Source organism: Prunus mume, linkage group LG7, assembly GCF_029339155.1.
Source record: "Prunus mume cultivar Tortuosa linkage group LG7, ASM2933915v1, whole genome shotgun sequence".
Taxonomy (NCBI): Eukaryota; Viridiplantae; Streptophyta; class Magnoliopsida; order Rosales; family Rosaceae; genus Prunus; species Prunus mume.
The window spans coordinates 5,179,285-5,201,467 of NC_142704.1; the positions used below are offsets into that span (position 1 = coordinate 5,179,285).

General features: G+C 37.1%; 3 protein-coding genes across 7 annotated transcripts; all 3 read right to left on the minus strand.

Moving 5' to 3' along the window:
• Positions 1–611: 611 nt before the first annotated feature.
• Positions 612–3,619, minus strand: LOC148915307 (uncharacterized). 2 transcript variants are annotated; one of them, XM_089041848.1, is made up of 5 exons: positions 3,469–3,619; positions 2,277–2,704; positions 2,059–2,178; positions 1,419–1,954; positions 612–1,036 (listed from the first exon to the last, which is right to left on the minus strand). In XM_089041848.1, exons 1-5 carry the CDS (start codon positions 3,617–3,619, stop codon positions 760–762), a joined length of 1,512 nt encoding a protein of 503 aa, XP_088897974.1. In that variant the 3' UTR covers positions 612–759. The 2 variants fall into 2 exon arrangements, with proteins under 2 accessions (XP_088897974.1, XP_088897975.1); XM_089041849.1 differs by lacking the exon at positions 3,469–3,619 and adding an exon at positions 3,442–3,463.
• A 2,743-nt stretch (positions 3,620–6,362) lies between these two features.
• On the minus strand, positions 6,363–10,672 carry LOC103338152 (transducin family protein / WD-40 repeat family protein). 3 transcript variants are annotated; one of them, XM_008241344.2, is made up of 8 exons: positions 10,315–10,672; positions 9,519–9,675; positions 9,273–9,431; positions 8,945–9,101; positions 8,374–8,418; positions 7,816–7,981; positions 7,276–7,646; positions 6,363–6,965 (listed from the first exon to the last, which is right to left on the minus strand). In XM_008241344.2, the coding sequence occupies exons 1-8, from the start codon at positions 10,537–10,539 to the stop codon at positions 6,647–6,649; spliced, it is 1,599 nt and encodes a 532-aa protein (XP_008239566.2). In that variant the 5' UTR covers positions 10,540–10,672; the 3' UTR covers positions 6,363–6,646. The 3 variants fall into 3 exon arrangements, with proteins under 3 accessions (XP_008239566.2, XP_088897972.1, XP_088897973.1); XM_089041846.1 differs by having other exon boundaries at positions 9,273–9,675; XM_089041847.1 differs by having other exon boundaries at positions 9,273–9,683; positions 10,315–10,454.
• A 596-nt stretch (positions 10,673–11,268) lies between these two features.
• ML1 (MEI2-like protein 1) lies at positions 11,269–20,113 on the minus strand. Of its 2 annotated transcripts, XM_008241342.2 has the most exons (15): positions 19,266–20,113; positions 18,370–18,553; positions 18,119–18,164; positions 17,157–17,492; positions 16,185–16,609; positions 15,887–16,045; positions 15,648–15,764; positions 15,391–15,542; positions 15,031–15,113; positions 14,528–14,950; positions 13,171–13,822; positions 12,421–12,505; positions 12,263–12,331; positions 11,962–12,141; positions 11,269–11,864 (listed from the first exon to the last, which is right to left on the minus strand). In XM_008241342.2, the coding sequence occupies exons 2-15, from the start codon at positions 18,445–18,447 to the stop codon at positions 11,700–11,702; spliced, it is 2,970 nt and encodes a 989-aa protein (XP_008239564.2). In that variant the 5' UTR covers positions 18,448–18,553; positions 19,266–20,113; the 3' UTR covers positions 11,269–11,699. The 2 variants fall into 2 exon arrangements, with proteins under 2 accessions (XP_008239564.2, XP_008239565.2); XM_008241343.2 differs by lacking the exon at positions 18,370–18,553.
• Between the last annotated feature and the right edge of the window lie 2,070 nt (positions 20,114–22,183).

Consider the following 22,183-nt stretch of genomic DNA (forward strand, 5'->3'; position numbering starts at 1 on the left):
TAACAAAATAGAATAAGTGGAAAATCCCCTCAATTGTTATAACAAAACGTGGTGGTGACTTCCTAGCTGAGCTAGAATGTCTTGGAGTCAACTAGCATTGAGGTCAACCACTGGATATAGATCATGCCATGGATGGTGGAGAGAGAGAGAGAGAGATGTATGTGAACACACTTCTTCCTCTAGCTACAGCAGGGTTCATTTCGTTTTGGTTCCCTTGAGACAGACTAGAGTGAGGCGAGCAGGTCCCAGCCTTGAACACTTGCATGCTCTCTTGACAACAATCATGGCAATACAATTGGATAAGTCTTGGTCAAGGTTAAGGACAAGGTCAACGTCCCACAATTCCAACTGACCCATGCTTGCAACTTTATTGATCGATCTTATGAGTCATGACCCACCCACCTATCATAGCAATGGAATAATGCATAATCATATAAATGAAGCAATCAAAAGTGATTGAATATGACTCTCCTCATGCTAATTGAAAATGATATGAAATAATGCTCTATTTTTAAAAGACCATTCTGCAAGCAAGGCCACAGATGCCCTTGCCCATTTTACACTGAGCTACAATACTACCAATGTATCATTCCTACCTACCTAGTAAGTTAGTAACTATTTATAACTGACTAGAATATTGTTTTAAGCTCACAACATAAACTAAATATAGGTGAAGTCACATAAAGACCAAGCATTTCTTTGCAAAAGATTCATGCTCAATTTCCAGCATGTTTGAGATCCACAATTTGTCCATCAGCTCTATGTTGAACTGGCCCCTGTCCAGGAATTCGACGACGGCATCGGAACTGTCCCTGCTGCAAGCCCAGGCTGTTCTGATGTGAACGTATGTTGTTGTATAGATGGTGGAGCATGTGGGGCTGTAGGCACTTGGTGGAGATTGTGGTGTTCAGCAGCATTCTCCTGCTGTAAAATAGTTTCCCTATCCGTCTGCAGAGGTGACTGATTGTAACCATGCCCGAAGCCCGTGTGCTGATAAGCAGGAACCATATCCTGTGCAGCCTCATACCTGTAATAGCTGCAACACAAAGACCTTGATTATTTAAGTCCAATAAATAACAACAATAAGTCAAAAGAAACAAATTTAAAAGATATTGCACAGTTCAGCTACAAAGGGGGCTGTGGCATAGTTTTTTCCCGTCCAGGCTTAACATGATCATATGCAACTTCCATTTAACCAATCAAATATAACATTTCCCAAATTACCTAATATATTTTTATTTCTTCCTAGGGACAGTCGCCCAAATCTTCACTTCCTCAGTTACTGTGGCTTCCCAAAAGGGTACTCTTTGCCTAGCACTTTGGTTTAGGAAGGCAGTTGCTTGGTGGAGCATGGAAAATTCCAAGTTGCCAAAAATGAAGCTTGAATAATCAAAATCAAGCTACCACAGGAAGAGTACCTTTCATATGATTTGGGTGCTGGCTGGGCAGTTACTTCAGCCAAGTGATGCTGCCCAAATTCAGCAGAATAATATGTCTGACTTGAAGCTGGCATAGCTTGTGGTTGCACAGCAGGATAAAAGTAGCCCATGTTCGTTGTGTATCCATAACTAACATATTGTGGGTGTGAGACGCTTGGTTGAATATACTGAGGGTCGAACATTGGTGAAGCACAGGCTGCATTTGGGCTTGCTGAGGACTGAAACTGATCCTTCGTAGGCTGAGCCGGCACTATTGGTTGTGAACCCACAGAATAATGGACAATTCCCATGTTTCCTGTGGATCCACTACTATCCCACTGCTGATGGACTCCCTGTGGAACATGTTGAGGCACTAACACTTGTGGAGTGTAACTGGAATGCATTGAACTAAAGTATGTACTGCCTGAAGAAGGCAGCCTTGCACTGGTCCGAAATTGATCCTTCATATAGGAACTGTCATTTTGGGTGGATGATTGCATAGTAATAGGATGAAACAGTGATAACAAATGGCTCACCTGCACCATAAAATAAACTGAAAAGTAAGTACAGTCAACCAAATGACAACAATCCAATTGGTAAGGATGAAATTGAACTGATTCCACTTAGAAGAGAAACTTACTTGTTGGCTATTGAGAATTGTATTAAACTTATTGGAGCCTCTCTTGTAGTTATCTTGTATAGCATGTTTAAAATCACTCTCTGGCAAGGGGAGGCATTCCCTGTAAATTTTGAATCTCACCTATACACAAAACTCAAGTGAAAAAATTAAAAAAGCAGCCTAAAAGCTAATCAAGAAGGATGTAAGGTATCAAGTGAAGGAGAGAAAACTAAACTCACCTGTGCAGGAAAGTTTCCACCAAAAGCCGTTCTTTCCAAGTTCAACTTTCCAGCAGTGGTTGCTTCATATACCCCATAAAGAAACTTCACATTATAATCAAATAGAAACAGCTTCATGCCTGGCCTAATCTTCTCTATAACTTCCTTTCTTCCAGCGGGAAGTCCAAAAACACGGTGCAGGTAGCATTCTGGTTTTGTTCTTCCATTACACATAAATATATAACCAGAAAATTCTTCCAGACCCAGATGGTTCTTACGCAATCCTTGATCCTCAGCAGCATCTCTCCTTATGTTATCAGCAGGAGAAGAAACGCGGTCATACGCACGATTTTGAGAGGCAGGAGCATGAAAATAGTTGGCATCTAAGTAGTTCACAGCCGGTCCTTTGTCTTCAAACGCTTCATCTCTTATCCCGGTCATGTTGAAGACTAACAGAAATATTAATGTAGTAAGCCACCATTAGGTTATGTTATGTCAAACAAAGAAACAGAGTCAAAGAAGCTGAATGAAAAAACCAAATTAACAAAAGTCATTGCAAACGCCTTGAATGAATGCTGGAGGGACAAACTAAATTGGCAGTGGCACAACACATTTCAAAATCTTACAACTCTCTAAATTTCTAAAGAACTTCCTACCCTTCACCTAGAGTTCCAAATGGTGTCACATTTCACTCTTAGTTGCAGTACAATCTTCTGAATAAGGTAAGGAAGATCTTATCATGGTTTTTTTTTTCTTCAGAAATTTCGCTTGCATCTTCCCTTAAACCAAGCACCTATTTTTAACAATACCATGGTGTGAAATATCTCCAAGCCCATTTTTTTTAACTTTTATTTCCTTATTTATGTTAGCTAGAGCTCATGGACGACTGCTAACAACATTTACATGGTGATGGCCAAAACCCATTTCAAAAAATGCACCCATCTCGTTGATGATCACAAGTTCACAACTGAAAAAATAAAAATAAAAACCCTTTTCACCAAAAAAACATAAACAATATAAACCCAAAACATTCTCTTTTTCAACAGAACTTCAAAATTCAGAACAAAATGGCATTTCGAAAGGCAAAAAAGGAAAGGAAAAAAAGAGCACCCACCTAGTTGGTAAATCAAACAATTATTAACAAGAAAGTCAAATCGAAGAGCTACACAAAAATTGTACGACAAACCTCAGTGAACTGAAAAATGACACTCACCAAATCCCAAGGAGAGGACGAAGCTTAAAGCGTCGCTGTAAGTCACAAAATTTGCCTGTGTGAGGAGAGACGAGAAAGGCCAAGTTGCGAGACTAAACAAGCCACTACAGTCCACAGTAGGGTACGTGTCACGTCGTCGGTTAAATATCATTTATGGGCTTCCCACCAAAATTATTTGTACTTTTGTCACTGAAAACTACTTGCATTTCAAATAACCTACTAGTGCAGTGGTTTGGAGTATTTATTTTATGGGAGTTTCACTAAAACACCCAAAATGGAGGCTGAAATTATAAAAAAACTCAAGCACTATTTAAACATATAAACACACCCAAAACTCATCATTAAACACACTCAAAACCCATTTATAAACACACCCAGAAAGTTGACTTTGAGGTTGATTTTGAGTGTGTTTCTATGTTTAAATAGTGCTTCGGTTTTTTTATAAATACATGTGTAGGATTGGGTTTATTTATAAATTTGTATTATTTTATCAAGCAAGATATTGGGTTTGAGTCTTAACATCCGTGTAATGTGTATGAGTTTAGTATGCTATCACTCCTCTCAATAAGAAAAGTCCTCAAAAAAACAAAACAAAAAACTACTTGCATTATTTTATTTTATTTTATTGTGGAAATTGTAATTATAGTAAAGTAAGATGTTATAATTTATTTGGCTTATTTATTGAAATACCCCGGTAGTTTACAAATTGTCTCAATTTACCTCCTAACGTTTATAATGACTCAATTTCCCCCTGAACTTTCATTATGTGATCAAGGTTGCCCCATTCCGTTAGTTTTCAACGAAAAATTGTTAACTCAGTTGATGTGGCAAGGATAATTGAGTAATTTCATACACATGGCAAAATTACGTTGAAACATTTATCAGAAAATGACATTTAGCTGAGTTAATGATTTTTCATTGGCATCCACCCCCAACGACCACCACCAAGCAGAAACCTGCGACCTCCTCGCCCACCACCAGAGCCGATCCATTGATTTTGGAGGCCCTGTGCAAATATGGATATCGAGGCCCTATATATACAAGTAGGAAAAAAAAATCCATATAGAAACAAAAATTTCTGACACAGGAAGAATACATTCGGAAAGAGCTTCTCAGAAAAATTTCTTTAGTCACCCTTCCAAATCACAGAGCTGATAAATTGATTTTCCAATATCAATGCTTGGTGAATTCTCATGTGAATAAGGGAGGGAGAAAAGAACTGTGATTTTGGGGAAATGGCTAAAGCTTGGCTTTTTACAATCCAAAATTTGATGAAAGAGGGTGGTATACTGGTACTAAAGAGAAATGACTTTATTTTGATGGAGGAGAGTGAGAAAGACTTACTAAAAGATAAAAGAATATTAGAATGATTTTGCAGCTTGAGAGTTGGGAAGAGGAAAACACAGTTTTCAAACCATAATAAATAAATAAAAAGAAGAGAAATTAAATTAGGGCCTCTACTCTTTAAGTTGTATAATTTGTTGATAATTAATATTCAATTCAATTTTGGTTTTGGTGTCTTGCATGTGGTGTTGTGGGGTGATATTTAATATATCATTTTTATTTTCATGTTTTAGTTAATTTAATGGGTTGACTTGAAAAAATTTGAAGGCCCCTAAATTTTGGGGGCCCTGTGCAGTCACACACCTCGCATACCCCATGGGCCGCCTCTGCCCACCACCAACCTCCTCGCTTACCAGCGACTTGCATTTCAAGTATTTTTCTTTGTAATACTATTATATGCTTTATGCTTAACTTTTTCCTCATGTTTTATATCAATTATGATATTTGATAATTTATATATCCTTTTATTTTGCATGATTTTAGTATAAATTTATAATTTATAATACAAAATAATTATTTATAAAAAATATAAAAAATAAAATAAAAAGAAATGCCTAGCAGGGCCCAATTACTCCTCAAAGTTTTATTGGGGGGGACCTCTTCCCAGAGGAAGAAATTCGTATGAGGAGCCATGAGATGCTTGCAAATGAAGATATGCAGCATCTACTACTTGCTTCGTATCTTTAACATGGGTGGTTATGGTTATGGACATGCCTCCATCTCCATGAACGTTACTGAATACATCCCCAATACACCAGTGATTCGTGAACTACAGTATTGATGATGATCGCAGTCCTTCATCTGGAAAAGCTGTTGTTGGCTGGCTCAAGCCCTCAAGGCAGCCCTTATATGGGGCGTATTCATCAGAAAGAAGGCTGTTGAGAGACAGGCACAGTTAGTTCAGTTGGATGATTCATAAATATTACTTGTACGATGATCGAATTTTGGTGTCTTCCCCGACTCCCTCATTCCTGTCATGCTGCACCTTCTAAAATTGGGCGCCTAGGCTCCGCTATGCGGATCCCTTTTTAAAAAAAAATATAAATATATTTAAGTATAGCCGCGCGGCTATACATGGACTTTTTTTTCCTTTTATTTATTTTTTTTTTTTTAAAAATCCCTGATTTTCATTTATCCTAGAGCATTATCCAGTACTGGCCATTACGCAAGTCTCTATTGTCCTCTTTTGATTTTTTACTTTTTCAGAGTTATTACCTATATAAAGAATTTAGCATTTTTCCCGTTTAATACTCATATTATATACGTAGGTACGTATTTTTCAATAATATTTCTGATTTCTGTACACGTCTTAAAGACTTAGTAAAATACTCGCTTTAAAAAAAAAAGGAAACATACAATACATGTATTGTACACGTACATATGTATTTTTCATGTTTAATACACATTTTTTACAATATTTTCAATAATACAAATAAAATTCACGTATTAGACACATAATTTTCACATATTATTGAATAAAAATAATATTATAATGTTGTTAATTTTGACTAAGAAGCAGAAACCACCAGATCAAAGATGAAGGCAACAGCTTTACTTAAATCCACCAGCTGCAAATCTTTCATTTCCAAAAAACAAAATTTCATCCAATACATCCCCCATCTACTTAGTAATATTGTTTTCCTCAAAAAATTACATACAATTCCCAACATCTCATCAGCATTTTTCTGCTTGATTCTTACAAAAATGCCCTACAAAGAGTTGTTACTCTTGAAAACAAGTAACAGATCTTCTTACACCGACCTAAAATGAGGAACACAAAATGTACCATTTTCTTTCTAAGGGCTAGCAGCTGTTTGGCTGGACGTTCAATCAGCTACGTGGTTTTGTGTAAACCAATGTTCAGATCAGAAGATATAGAAATGAGAAGGGGGCAAGAGTGGAGCCATACAGCTTTAAAAACCCGTTTCTGATGAGCTCTTATAGATTGAGAAGGCTTATGGGCGTGATATCTGATATCAAATATGTGAATCATGGGATCTGCAGTACCGGATGAGATGTATAAACCATCTGGAGACCAAGCCTGATTTATCAGAGCTGACTGAGATTCACTGCTTTCTTGCTTCCACCCAAAAGCATGTATTTCTGTTTGCCTCAGTCTGATATCAAATAGTCGGAGCTGCTTCTCATGGGTCCTGCATATAAAACATGTAATACATTACAGTCTTTTAAATAGTAGAAGGATATTAGAAATCGTAACCAAAGAAAACCCTTCAACGTAAATGTATGATTAGCTCAATTAGCCAAGGGTTTTACAAAATGCTATGATGGTTAATAATGCACTTCAAAAACCATGAGGCATCTTAACAAATAATATGATTCAGCATGCGAATGCATAAGGTGAACAAAACGGGATTCAATTCCAGGAGCGCTAACAAGGCAACTATCCAGAGAGCACGCGTTGATGAAAAGAACATTCTAGCTGCAAAAATCAGTGTTCCTCACCCTGCTTGAACCATGAAGAGATTAAAGTCACAGGGATTTGGCAAGACACTCATGCATTTACTTTCTATCTGATGCTTGAACTCTGCTCTTCCCACGTTAGCATCAAACCCAACAATTCTCTTGTCTGCTCCAGCGGATAGTATTATCTGCTTTTGGCACATCCCAGCGACTCCCATGACAGCAGATGAATGCATATTCCTATGCAATGCCTTTGGTTTCCATACATTCTCAGCATCAGTCTCTTTCCAGATTATAACTGCATGATCGCTTCCACCAGTGACAAAACAGGTATTCTCCCAGGGTGGGAAAACTATGCTGTTAATGATCCCTTTCACATGAGGTTTATCTTCTAAGAAAGTAACACGAGCTTTCTGTCAATGCACAAAAAGACAAGAATCAGAGGTGAAATTATCTAAAAGCGGTACCGCACTTCTACATGCCTGTTCTATATTTGTGTACCCAGGAGCACAAGAAATGCTGCTCAAGCCTCAGTGTAACCCATACACAATTGCAACAATTAATTTCGAAAGCTGCCCTTACCCCTTGTGTCCTATTTAGATTTAAAACTGATACTTGAGAATCACCACTATCAGCACTATAGACAGAAAATAGGCTGTTTCCCTCAGGGTGCCAGGCTATATCTTCTGGCCATCTCCTTTGCTTTGGGGATACACAATCAGTACTACTAAGTAGAGAAGCACCTGACCTGCAATTACAAGAAACAAACGGATACATCAATCAGTTATGCAAAGTAGAAGCCCAGGCCTAAAAATTCAAGAACAGTGAACAGCAGAAGTGGATAAGCAACTTTATATTTCAGAACTGGAGATAGAAAATTGAAACTGCAACAATGAATACAACCAGAGGTCATAATATAATCATAGTTTTGCCTTTCTAAACACACCAACAAATAGCAGCCACACAGATACCAACACAAGTTTTTGAACCCACTCCCCAAAGAAAAATAAAAGGTTGAAAAATGGACTGTAATAGGCTTGGAGATTGAGCAACATAATTTTCTCCCCCTTATAATGCTACCGAGCACACAATGTGAAGTTAAGAAATTAATAATGTAACAGGAAGAGATTTGGACTTTACCCCTTGGCCTGAACTTGCCACAAGTTGACTATTCCATCCAAAGCACTGCAAACATTCCAAAACACTTGTCAAAATTAATCATATGTTTGCTAGCATTTGATGCATTTTATAGTTACTAGTTGTAGGAAAAAATAGGAAATTCCAAGCTTTCTTTTACACGTCAAGTTCAAGTAAAGTGTCATTGCCTCTTTTTCAGCTGCTTACCAAATCATGTTACCAAAAAGAACAGTCATTCCTTTCTTTCTCTTAATAACTTTAAAATTTTAGGAGAATGTCGTTTAACAGAGCACACAAAAATATTACCAACTTATGACTAAGAAAGACAGATGCATAATTCCAAAGCAGTGGCATATCTAATTGATAAACATTTCTGGGTGCAGTTTCTTGAACTGAAAGGCAAAGATGGAAGAAAGGTACGAGATATTTTGAGAATTGGATATGTTACTTAAAGAGTTAAAGTTAGAGGCCTATTCTCACCCAGATATCATTTGATTTTGATGATAAGCCAAAAATGCAACTATTCTAATTAGGGACATATACTTCTTCCAGATACAGCAAACATGTTAATTACCTGGTCACAAAAAGCTGATCATTCACTGGGCACAAAGAAAGACTTCTCAACTTTCTCTTGTGCTGACTTGATATGTGATTGCTTGCATAGCAACGGATTATACTTGGTGAAGAGCTAGTACGAACCAACGGAATTAATTCTTTATGTTCTTTCTGTTCTGAAATACAAACAACTTTCCCATCACAAATGAAGAAATCAAGGAACCACACATACATGGAGTTGAGTAAACATTATACAAAGCAAAATTGCAAATGTAACCCAGAGACCGACAGTCAAGAGGAAACTGAAGATGGAGACCATAAGGCCAATCAACAGGCTAGAGTCTTACCAAATTTCCGTTTTGTCCCTCTATCTTGAATTTCAACTTCCTGCTTTGAAGAAGTTCTATAAGATTTGTCCCCTTTTTCTTTGGTAGCACTAATAGACTGACTGGAAACTGATGGACTGGCTTGAGCACTAGAACTAACTGGAGCCTTCCCACCAGACCCTGCCAATTTTGTAGGTTGGGAAATTTTTGGAATGACAGCAGGAATTAAAAGTTCTGTTTTAGAATGAGGCTGGTTTCTAGTAGAACCTTGACTTAAATGGATAGGACTCGTTGATCTGGGTTCCACCTTTGCACTTTTAGTTTCACTACCCGGGGAACTCTTGGTTGACCCTACTTTGTCTTGGCGTCGAAGTCGTGCCAACTTAGTTTCGGAATCATTTAACCTCTTTGCTGCTTCCTCAAGCTGCATGCCTTTTCCATATAAACAATTAGTGGATAGTTTCCTTCAGAGGGCATCCGATGGGTTAAAACACATGGAAACATTCATCCTTTCCGGGCATAAAGAAAATGTGATAAGTATCTTGACTAGGTGATTTTCACTTTGTAGCCACTACACAATGGGTTCAAACAAGACCAATTGACTAATAAATGATCAATGGGGAACAACTCCACACAGTAAAGCAAGTCATAAATAGCAGTGTTTATGGTCAGACTCAAAACCAACAACTTTTGAGCGTGAGTTATTGATTTCTAGCTTTCATCTTAAGAACCCCAGAAAAGAAATTTTGGAGTCTTATCACCCAAACTAGTTTAGGACACGAAACCAATATGTCTGATTGATAAAGGAGTAGTTTAAATCAAACTTGCTAAATTGTTTCCAATTGGGTAAGTAAGAATTAGCAAAAAGTTAAACTTAAGCTTATCGAAAGCCCATGATGCACAGTTTATAGCAGCAGCAGCATATGAAATAAGAACAAACAAAGACCATTCCTATAAACCCCAAAATGTCATCATCGAAAAGGACCAAATACAAGAGAGAGAGAGAGAGAGAGAGAGAGAGAGATAAGTATGAAACGTCAAATATGAATGGTGGGGACGCAACCTGAGATTTGTAATAGGAGACGCGCTGGCGAAGGTGATGAACTTCGCGCGTACGATGCTCAATCAAAGCGACGAGGGCTTCTTCTTGCTCTTGTCTGCTATCTGGGTCGCCGTTCTCTTCTGTCATCTTGTTTCTTGCTGCTGCGGCTGCCGCTTGTTCGTCGTCGTCGTCGTCGTCTATGACTTCTACGTTCTCTGTCTTGGGCTTCTTCAGTAGAGCGCTCATTCTAATCTTTTGGGCACTCTCCAGTTTTTCTCGGCGAGGCCGAGACAACGGAACCTTTGATTCGGATTTTAGGCGGCCTGGATGGAACTGTGGAAGTTGCAAAACAAAACCCCAATCACATTTTAATCACTTCATAAACTTTCTTTGCTTTTTATTGTTTATGATTTTCACTTTAGAAAATGAAAATAAATTAAATAAATAAATAACATTCTTAAAGTTTTGTATCATTAGATATTTTAGCATTACAGTCAAAATTACGCATGTACATGTATGTAATGTTGTGTGATTAGCACTCTTAATTGGCAGTATGAGAGAATGCTAAACATCATCTTCTAATATCCTCTGGTTAAGACTTCGTTTTTTTTTTGGTAATGATTAGACTTCCAATATTAAGGAGTGATACTACAGTAGTATACGTGGTACATCTTGTACATGTGTTAACCATGTCGTCCATCCTCACTGGCAATTTGATAATATGATAAATGAAGGTCAGATATCTAAAATTTCTGGTTTTAGATATTATGGTATCATTGACAATATTGATTAACTATTGAATAAGAAACTCATTTGTTAAAAGATCATCCTTTGACAAGAAGATTATCTGAATAAAATAAATAGGATTTATTCTCCCTTTTTCTTTTTCTTTTTTTGTCTCTAGGGGTCAAAAAATATCCTATCAAGCTACAAGATATAACATTAGGCCAAAAAAGATACAAGAGACTGAGAGCATTAGCATCCAATTCATATTAGCATCTCAAAATTTGCAACTGGAAGAACACTCAAATGTGCTGAGGGTCTCTACCCTTGGCCAACCAGAAAAAGGGCCCACATGGGTAAGGGGAAAAACAGAGACAAGGTAATCTTAGCACAATGTTCTGTGAGTGCCTATACACTGAGATATTGTTCACAAACAAAGACTCCAAAATTTTAAGGTTGTCAAGCCAGTCTCTGTGTTGGCTTAATATGAAACATCAGAGAAATAGAAAATGTTGTGAATTAACTCTCTTGGTCTAGGTAACCCAAAACCTCATAGAAGCAACTCCTCTATAGTCAAAAATGAAGTCAATAGACCACCCCTGATGTAGAGAATTGGAATGGATTTAGTTGTTGTCCTCCAATATTAGGTTCAATTGGTTAGTAACCTGGGTAGACCAAGTCTTTCAATCAGATTCCTTTGAAGAATTGAAACTGCCACCAAGTCCGAGGACCTTGGAACTTTCCTCTCCGTTTGCAGAAGGACTCCCTTGATTATGGTTATCCTCATAGCCAGCCGTTCGAGGCTTTCCTGGTCTTGATCGGATGTTGGTACCCATGGGGAAGGGTTCCTATAGAGAGAAAAGGAAAAGGAGGGGGTCAGTCATGGAGTATATGCAAGGAAGGGGGAATTTCAGAGTCTGGACAGTTCATCTCATGATATCTTACTGGATCCCCAGCATTTGGACCCTCTGTGTGAAAGAGAATGGGACGACAGCGTTTGTCTTCGTTCATCAAACTTGAATTCTGGAAATGGGCAATAAGAGCAGATTTTCCCTGAATACGAGCATATGCAAGTGATGCCACCTTTTCACTGTTAAACTTCTCCCATTTTTTACCATTGAATGCCTGCAACAGAAGTAATATATTGTCACTTGCTAGTGCATTGAAAAATCTGAAACAAAGGAAAATGTCACATAGCAAATGACTTTTTTCCGGCAAGTAAATGACACATCTAAGTCCGACAAACCTTAAAGAATGGAACAATCTGATGAGGATCAACCATGTTGATGAATGCATATCCCACATTGCATTTGTTCTGCGGAAAAGGTAGACACGCAAAAGTTGAATCAGAAAAACATATGCTCTCTACCCAATGAAAGATGATATACTATACAATTTCCTTGCCTTGAAGTCAATTGGCAAATAAAGAAAGTCATAAATTCCTCGACACTGCTCATCAATTGCAGCAAGAAGCATCTTTGAAGTATACCTGTAACAACCATTTAATTAGTTTAGCAAATCAGGAAAATTACTATGTACAACTAGATAGCAATTTATACAAAAATATGATTATTGCAGTTTCAAGAATGCATGTTTATCATAGTACTGTAGCAGGTACTTCGGGACTGACCTGTTGCACTTTAAGTTATAGACGAGATCCTCATTTTCTTTCTTTCTCAATTTTATGCAACTATGTTAAGCCCTAACCAAGCAGTAAGTGCTACAGTTAATGCCATGTTAGGTATCTTATGAAATTGAAAGGTAATGAAGCTACCATGTTAGGTTGACTTCTTATGATTATCAATACAACAACAGTCGACTGCAATGTGGCATTAATCACATCTTTCAGATACGCTATAACATTACAAATGAACATGATCACATAAGATTATCAAGACCCAAGGACATCCAACTACCTAATATTTTTCCACATATGACATCCTGTATGTATAACTAGTCTTTCCCAAGCAGACAATCAAGGGCAGCCTAAAAACCGATAAGACAACTTTGGATGGACAAATGAGATGTGAACAGATACTGGAAGTACAAAAGCAAGAATGGGAAAATGTTCATCCAGAAAAATCTTCCAGCATGTTGAGTATAGAGTAAAAAGAAAAGATGGCAGGTTGAATATAAAGTAAATGATATACATACTTGTTGGGAATGTTCTTTATCATCAATGTGGTTCTTCTGTCTTCCCCGCGCAATATACGTTCAATATCAAGCTCATATTGTTTCTTATCAGCAATGTTAGAATTTGCTTCATTTCTTCGGTGAGACAGATGTCTAACACGTTCGTTCGGAGAATCAAAAGAGGTAGGCATTGAACTCATCGAATTCCTTCCAGGAAACATGTGGCAGATCTCCTGTGAAGAGCGTTGCCGGGCACTTGTAGTCATATCCAAGAAATTTCCTCCAACAAGAGAAAATATGTTGTGTGAAGGAATTTCCATAGGATGCATCTGGGGACTGCTGGGAAAATGTGCAATGCCAAGAGAACCCAAGTGAAGACTAGAAGTGTCAGGAGACTCCCCTGAATAGGCGTGCCTTTCCCAAAGGGAAGGGTTAACAGCCGGAGCTGATCCTACATGGTGCTGCACAGGTGATGTACTGTTCAGCATATGAGGCGGTGTTCTGTGGAATCCAGGCATTTGTGGAAAGCGATGTGCATTAGGACCATTGATAAATGATGGTGAATTCTGCCACATCATGGGACTTGAAGGATGCTTCTGGTATGAGTTGGAGTTATTCCACAAATAAGGATGTGCATGAACAGGGCAGCTCCCATTTCCAGGAGATCCAAAAGCTGTATGAGAATAGACTTGTAAACAACAAATTCACCAGAATAGTGACTAGATTTAAAAAGTCATTAACCTCAATCCAAAATGCAATGAAATAAAGGTACACTGAGTTAGTGATGATGAGAGACAAACTCTAGACTTCATCTAAACTACATGGAAACAAGGACCACAGAAGGCACTATGAGAACCACCACTCAATCAGTAATACTAATATGATTCCTACATCCCCTATCTCGTTTAACATGAACAATATAATGTAAAAATAAGAGAAACAGATAGCACACAATAAAACAAAAGAATCAGAGATGTAAGAAGTGATGGGTCCACGCTCTTTACAGCCCAGGAAAAATAAAAAAAGTACAACTAATACTGTAGAAATCTAGGAGTGCAAAATGCTTGGTGCTAAAACGGGAACCAAATATTAAACCAAAATTTACACTGAGAAACGATAAGGGGGGGATAGGCTAGGAAGAAAGGAGAAAACAATTAGCAAATTCAACAAAGTTATGTTTCAGATATCAAACATTGCAAGACGTACTACATACTAGATAAAACCAAAATTCTCTGGTAAGGTCCTTCAATAAAATCATTTCAGTCGTTAAATCATATAAGGATGACTAGGATGCATTGAGACGCATTAGCCGCTGTACAAATTATCTGTCCATTAGAACTCTACTAAAGAATGACATAAAGTAATATAATGGATGTACCTCCTCCATTCAGTTCCATTAGGTGACCATTTGCATTGACCCCACAAGTGGGCCTTCTGTCTGTTCCTTCTGACATTCTAAGGCCCACATTGCCAGTCATGTTTGCAATAGCACCAGAAGAGTTGCACGGAATACCATGGGCTATGTCATGATACTCAGGCAAGGAATGAGGATGTAAACTGGGAATGCACTGGTTACCAAACTTCATGTCATCCAGAGAGTGATCAGGCTCACAAAGGCTAAATTTTCTCCCTGCAGACGCAACAGTCGCCGGAGAGGGCAAAGTATCTGGAACACTTGAACTCTGATGAAGTAAAGCATTTTCAATAAATGCGCTCACAGGCGATCGGACTGCAGAATGTAAGCCCAGGTTAGATCCATTAACCATGGAGCTTGATTCAACCATTCCGGGACGAAGCATCACTGTAATAAAAGCAAGGTAAAAATTTTATAAAAAGGTACACACAAATTGAAGCAAGAATTCTTAACAAGCAGATTCATACCCTTGCATCCTGTTGATAAAGATTCACTTGGGCTATGACCAAATTTATATTCATCTTGCTCCTGCTCAGAAACTTGAACCAAACTGCAAAAGGAATGTTTTTTCTTACAAAGGAGAAATTTAACAATTTCAACTTAAAGGGGGATACAATGAACAAGTAAAATGGAACAGTAACATGCTAAGAGAACATCCAGGAGAATACCAATACATTAGGCAACAAAGCCAAAAATTGCCTCTTTTAAGATCAAAACCCCACAAAGAAGAGAATTTATAGAAAGTCACAATCCCCCTCAGAATCTAACAAGGACTCCTTTTTAATAAGAGCTAAAGATAATCAATAGGAAGAGTAAATTATCAGTACCCCCTCCTTACACCCCCTGGACGGCTTGGTTCAAGCTTGATCTGCTTCCCACCAATCTCACTCCTATTCAACGCATGAAGAGCAGCTTCCGCAGCTCTAACATCATAAAATTCTATGAACTTGTTATGAGGCTTGTGTGGAGTCTCACGGATCTAGAAACAAAAAATAGCAACCACTTAATATGGAAAGTTATTTCATCCTCTTAGAAGCAAAGCAAGATAATAGAAGGAAAAACTTGAACAACTTGAATGACTTACTTCTTTAATTTCTCCGTAAGATCCAAAAGTTTTAGAAAGCTCATCATTAGAAACAGAAGAATCAAGGTTGAATAACACCAGCGTTCCTTGGTTAATATCTTTATCAGAAGGATTGTCCTGACATATTGGCATGTACAGAAGCATGAAGGAACAAAGCAACATGATAATGTATAAACAAGAATGGGGAAGAAAAAGGCAGTGCGCATACAAAAACAGTGAATAACAAGCGACCACCATACCTTAGGTATTGAATAATGTATGTCAAGCTTCCTACGCCTCAGTGGCTTACTTTGAAGTGCTCTTAGTGCATTTTGGGCTGCCCTTATATCGTAATAAGAAATCATAACAAACCCACGATGTTTGCAGGCTGTGTAAAGTGCCCGGATATCTCCAAATCGCTAACAGAACAAAATACAATTGTCAATTTAACTAGCAAGGTAAACTACTTCAACTGGCTTGCATGCACTTTCAAATTAGAAATTGTAAAATAAAGAAAATAAAGGAGAAGAAAAAATTTATAAAGGAGGTTATAACCACCTCAAAAAGAGACTTCAACTCCAAATCTTCAACATTGCTATTAATATTCCGGACAAAAAGTGTTCTAGAAGGGTGTTCACCATTAGGGTGTTCACCCACAATTGAGCCATTACAACCCCCTAGACCATTGGAAACTCCCCCACTAAAATCAGAATCACAGAGTCCTGCACAGATTTCTCCTTCTAGTTCCATGCCACCACCACTGCTAAAGAGATCAAAATCTTCAAATCCATCACCAATAATAGCATGAGGATTATAACCCAGCCCATCTATCACGCCGGAAAACAAGTCATTTTCATCAGGAAGGAGATTCCCAATTGTTTGTGCCTCAATTTCTTCAAGAGATTCAAAGGGTTCTTCCTCATGTTGGGAAGCAACATTATTAGCAGCTTGATGAGGTATTAAATCATTCTTTAGTAATCTCACTGCATATTAAAGAAAGCAAAACAAAACAAAACAAAAGAGGAGATGTTAAGTTAATAAATATGCACATTTGTGGAAAATGCAGAGAGTTATACATCAATCAAGTAGTATCAAGGAAAATATAGTCAGCTTAATTCAACTCAACAAAGACTTGATTCCAACAAATGCGTACGTAACTGATTAAATATTAGTACATAGAAGTAGAAAACAAACTAGAACATGTCTTATGCATGGACAAAAATAGGTTTTAGAAAGATTCTGGGCCGAGTTAAGTGAAATGCGGTAACTTTATGCAAGATAAAGTTCGAGATTAGAACTTGTTAGACATGAAATTGAAGAAAATATTTTTGTGAGAAAATTAAAGTTTGCAGCTTCTTTTGCATGCTTGTTAAGGAATTATAGAACTGCAAATTTTTATATCTGTCAACAAAACTAAAGAGTGTCTAGTCAACAGGCGTAGCTGATTTGAGAAATATAGAAGGTAATATTATTATTACCCACAAGCAACTTATGAGCAAACATTTAATATAATTTAAAAGGAAAGCTTACACTTTTTACTAAAAATTTCAGACAAAGAACTTGAGAACAGACTACTTTCATGCTCGGCGCCATGAAGAACAGTTTTGCTGCCAGCCGAGCTATAAGGTGTTGGCTTTGTGGACAAGTCTGACCACAATTTTGGTTGGTGATCCATAGGTTTCCACGAGGCCTTGGAGATGTTGGCAACTCCACCAATGCTTAGCCTTTCTGTTTGTTCCCCAACCAGCTTGGATTGTGGCATATCCAAGTAATCTGCTGATTGTGCCCCAATTGGTAATAGCTTTCTTGAGGGTAAAGAATGACTGAACATGCTGCCAGGTGTGGCTACCGTTCCATCCACTCCCACTGAAGGACAAAATTTACACAAGAGGGTAGTAAAAGTTATCGCACAGCCTTTTTTATCATAGAACTTATTTGTTCAAATTTAGAGTATGCCCATAGGGGAAGGGTATAGTCTGTTGAACCAAGACAAAATTACAGTTTCCATAAAAAGGTTAGCATTCAAAACTTCTGACAGACAAGCTAACATTTATTTTCTACAAGATGGATCAAGTTAATTCTCAATTTCAATTTAAATGCTTCTGAGATTAGAGCATAAAATCAATTACTTTATAGAGCAATAAGAACTTTTATTACAAAGTTGGGAATTGGGACAGCCAGTTGTCATATGTTTGACCAAAATGAATGCAAAATACTTCTGAATGTTTGAAATTACTTTATCATGGCAACTATTTATGTTATTTTCCCTCTTTGCAAGGCAAGATACCACCAGGTGTGGCGACTCAGACCCAAGTATCGAGCGAGAGAGGCAGGTGAACTTACTGCCACACCACATGTTCCGACAGTTGTCATTACGTTAGGGCTGTCTGTTTGGTTGGGAAAATCTTTCATCTGGTGATGTTGTATAACTTTATAACCCACTACGACTAATTAGCTGATAGACTGTATCAGGAAAATGTACTAATGCTCACCTTGGTAATCAGGCATGGTTTTCAGCTTCTGAAATCCAACTTGTCTCTGGTGCATCAAATTTAGCAAATTGGTAAATAGAAATAACAACTGAAAAAAGGTATGATGTGCTAAAAAGGGACTAAAAATTTATGATAGAGTTAAACAGGGTATGAAAGCCTTACAGGCACCTAAACACCAGTGCCATATATCCATCGAAACTTCACGAAATACTAAAATTAGAACATTTTCATTTTAATAAGACAATAAGTACCTCAGAAGGAAAAGGAATTTCATCAAAGAAGTGGGAAGAGACAGATACACCCCTTTGATCCATTATTTCAAATGGCATCGTGCAGCACTCAGAAACCAGAAAAAGATTACCAAACAAAAACAAAAAATGTAAGAGCTCAAATTTTCTCACTTGCTGAATCTGTCTATGTTACATGGCTCCTTGCCTGAAAATTAATGTGAATAACAAAAATTAAAAAAATAAAGATGATCCACTCCAGATATTACACAACCAAACACAAAATTCTAAAGAAAAATTAAGAAGGGCATTTAAAAATAAAGATGATCCACTTCAGATATTACACAACCATACATAAAATTCTACAGCAAAATTGAGAAGAAGGGCATTCAGAAATTTCAAAGAAAATACAAATCAATTCATATAAAGCTTTAAAGGTTACTCATCAGGCTCTCCAATTGGAAAATGTTGAAGATTTTTGTTAATTTTGCTTTTTGGTGTCTCTGTGTGTGTTAAGTTACAACCTAAGAGGCTGAGAGAGATAATAGAAATGGTAAAATAGTAGGAAAGTGAAAATGTTTGTTTACCTACCAACAACCAAACACAATTGCCCCATTTGGTTGTAGAGAAAAGGTAGGAAAACAAAATCAAACTTAATCATTTTGTTTTCCGAAGTTCCTAAGCAACCTAAAATGCATCAAAATTGAAACTTAACCCTTCAAAATAGTACGAGGCAAAGAGCAAAAGATCCAAGAAGAACATGCAAGTAGTTGAAGTTTAACCCTTTAAAATTTTAAGAAAGTCGATAAAAATGAACTCAAAGTTTCAAAATTTACACAGAGGAAAGGAAATTAAACAAGAAGTCATCACCCAAAAAATGATAAAATTTACAACAACAAAAAATAAGAACAAGGTCTGACCTAGTACAAGAGAAGGCTCATCAGCATAATTGACCACCACGTCCAAAATTCAGCTCAATAATTCAGAAGACTCAGAGAAAGATCAAAAAAATAAATTGAAACTTATGACACAGCAATGGATCTCAGCATATCTGCATCTGAACCGCCTTCTCCTTTTGCAGCATTGCAAGTTATCACTCGCCACAAAACTAGAGAGAGAATATCAAAACAAAAATCCAAAATTCTCTTCTTTGTTTTTTCTGGGTTGCTTCTACCTAACCTTTTTTCTTCAAAAAATAACGAAAGAGCTGGTTTTTTTTATTAAAAAAAAACAGAGCTTGGAGCCGGAAAATGAGAAAAAGGAGGGGAATTCCGGCGAGGGAGAGGGGTCCTGCCGGTGGGTCAGTACTGTAGAGAAAGAGAATATATAGAGGAAGCTGTTTTTGTGATTTGTTTAATCTGAGAGCGTCAGAGAGAGAGAGAGAGAGAGAGATGTTTAGTTGGTTGGCTGGCTTTTGTAGGTTTGAAATAAAAAAGAAAATAAAAGGAAAAAAGAGGAGGAAGAAGAAGACAAGGACAAAAGGAGAAAAGGAAATGGGGCGCGGGTTTCTTTGTGTGTTGTGTGCTGTGGATAAAATTTTGTGAACGAAAATGGAAACACAAACTTGAGCAACTCAAAACTCAATAAAACAGGGAAGAGGAGGAAGAGAAGCAAAAATCCTACACACACGAGGGCCTTTAAATTCGGTGGAGTGCCAGAGTGGGGTTGGCTTAGACTGGAGAAGGACAAAAAAAAACCCGTCACAGTCCTTTCTTCTTTCTTTCTCAACCACCACTGACCTTTCAGTTTGTTTTGATTTTTGAGTTTTGAGTTCTGAGTTTTGAGTTTTGAGTTTTTGACCTTCTTGCCCGACCCGTTTCCACATCCACTTTTCTCGAGTACTTGGATACTACTTCCCTATCTACTTGGCTTTGCCGGCTTGGCTTCTTTTTCTTTGTTTTAATAATTATATCCCTGTATTGTTTGGGGCATTTGCATTTGTTGGAAATATTGTTTCCCCTTGGTTTAACTTAACCACATTTTATCTAAACTTGTCTGATTTTTCTTTTATGGATGGTGTTTGTACCATACATGACCGAGCATACTTCGGTACAAGAGCTGGTACTCAATCAAAGGCCACGTTATCATGCCATGAGTTATGTAAATAGAGTTTAAAGTACGATTATATGATCAAGTTAGTGCATGATGAATAAGTTATTTAACAGTTTGAAAATGCATTAATTAGAAATAAATGGTTGTTGCCACTACAGTTAGGACTTTGTAACTAAAAAGCGGGTAACAGAGATATGGAGATCAATTATTACTTCGATGTCATACTTGGACTTATATAAGTGGAGTTTAAAGCACGAAATATCACAATTTTAAAAAAAAATTTGTAAAATTCTTCTTTTATGGATGGTAAGAATGCAACTTCAAGTCCAACATTTGTCAATGCTCTACCACAAAAGCTAATGTTAGTGAAGTTGAAAGTACGACCATATGAACAAGTAGCCAATCACATTCCTCTTGTTGAACCCTAGGGTTATTTTCTACTAGACTACTAGGTAGTCAAACAACATGGCAAGTTTTGGCTTGGTTTGTTAATGTTTGTTTGGAAAGTTTCATAAGAAAGAAAGTAAAAAAATGGCATAATATTCTTCTCTCTTCTCTAAATCTCTCCTCCGGATAGCTCGAGGTGAGGTGTCGTGTACGAAATGTTTTGATTTCAAGAACAATTACAAAACTCACCTAATAAGCTGTCCTACGTATTTATTGCAAAAATATAAATATTTTTAAAATTATCCTAAGTTTTGTCTACAAATTACTCCAAGAATAATAACATTTGCTGAGCATGTCACAAGGCTCCTTATCTTTATCGACAAAAATACAGATTAGCAGCCAATCAATGTTTACTTTTTTTGACAAATGGTAACCTAATCACATGGCCTAATCCAATCATTTATTTTCTGCCTCTTTTTGTCTTTTTCCTTTTATATTGTTTATTACTTTATAGTCCATTGTACCTTAGCTACATTTGAGGGTGTAAATTGTGATTAACAGCTGCAATTTCCTTCTTTCTTTCTTTTTTTGTTGAGAAGTTATAGTATTATATTTATAATTTAGCCAACACAAGTCACTAGTCATAAAGTATCATTATAATAACAAAGCGGTCAAATATAAAAATTAAGATAATTTGGCGTGCATTTACTAACGATCACACAAGATCGAAGAAATTATGGCGATATCCTAACTAAGATCGTAAGCTCAGAATAATTAAAAAGAGATAAAGCTTGAAAAAACTCCATGATAATACAAATAAAACTTTCACAAATGAGAAATGAAAAGCTCTCACAAAAAAGAGTTGAAAAGCTCTCACAAAATGAAAAGTAAAAACTACATAGAGAACCCAAAAAGTCTCTCTAACTTATTCTAAATATAAAGAAACCGCAAAAAATATGGTGCTGGAGATCCGACGTTGAAACGCATGTAGATTCAACGCTAAGACGAAGCTGCTTATGATAATTGGAGGAAAATAATAATAAAACGAAGACAAATAGGAAACTTTTGTTTTGAAAATGAGGGAAGAATATAAGGGACAAAGTTGGACCCTACATTTTAAAGCCTCAATGTGATTTTTCACACCTTGTATCCAACTTGAGCTTTTAATCATCATCAAACCTAGTCCCATCCTCATCCATCCAAGAAATAAAATAAATTATCTGCTGGTATTATTGTTTAAAAAATAATATATAAAAAAACAAGTGTCACAACATAATGGCTGCATACTATAAGTCAGCCGAGCCGAGCCGAGCCGAAAGAAAGACCAAGTGATTGTCAACCTGGGAGGGACCGGCATTTAGAGCATCTCCACCCACAAGGGCAAAGTCTAGGGCAAGGG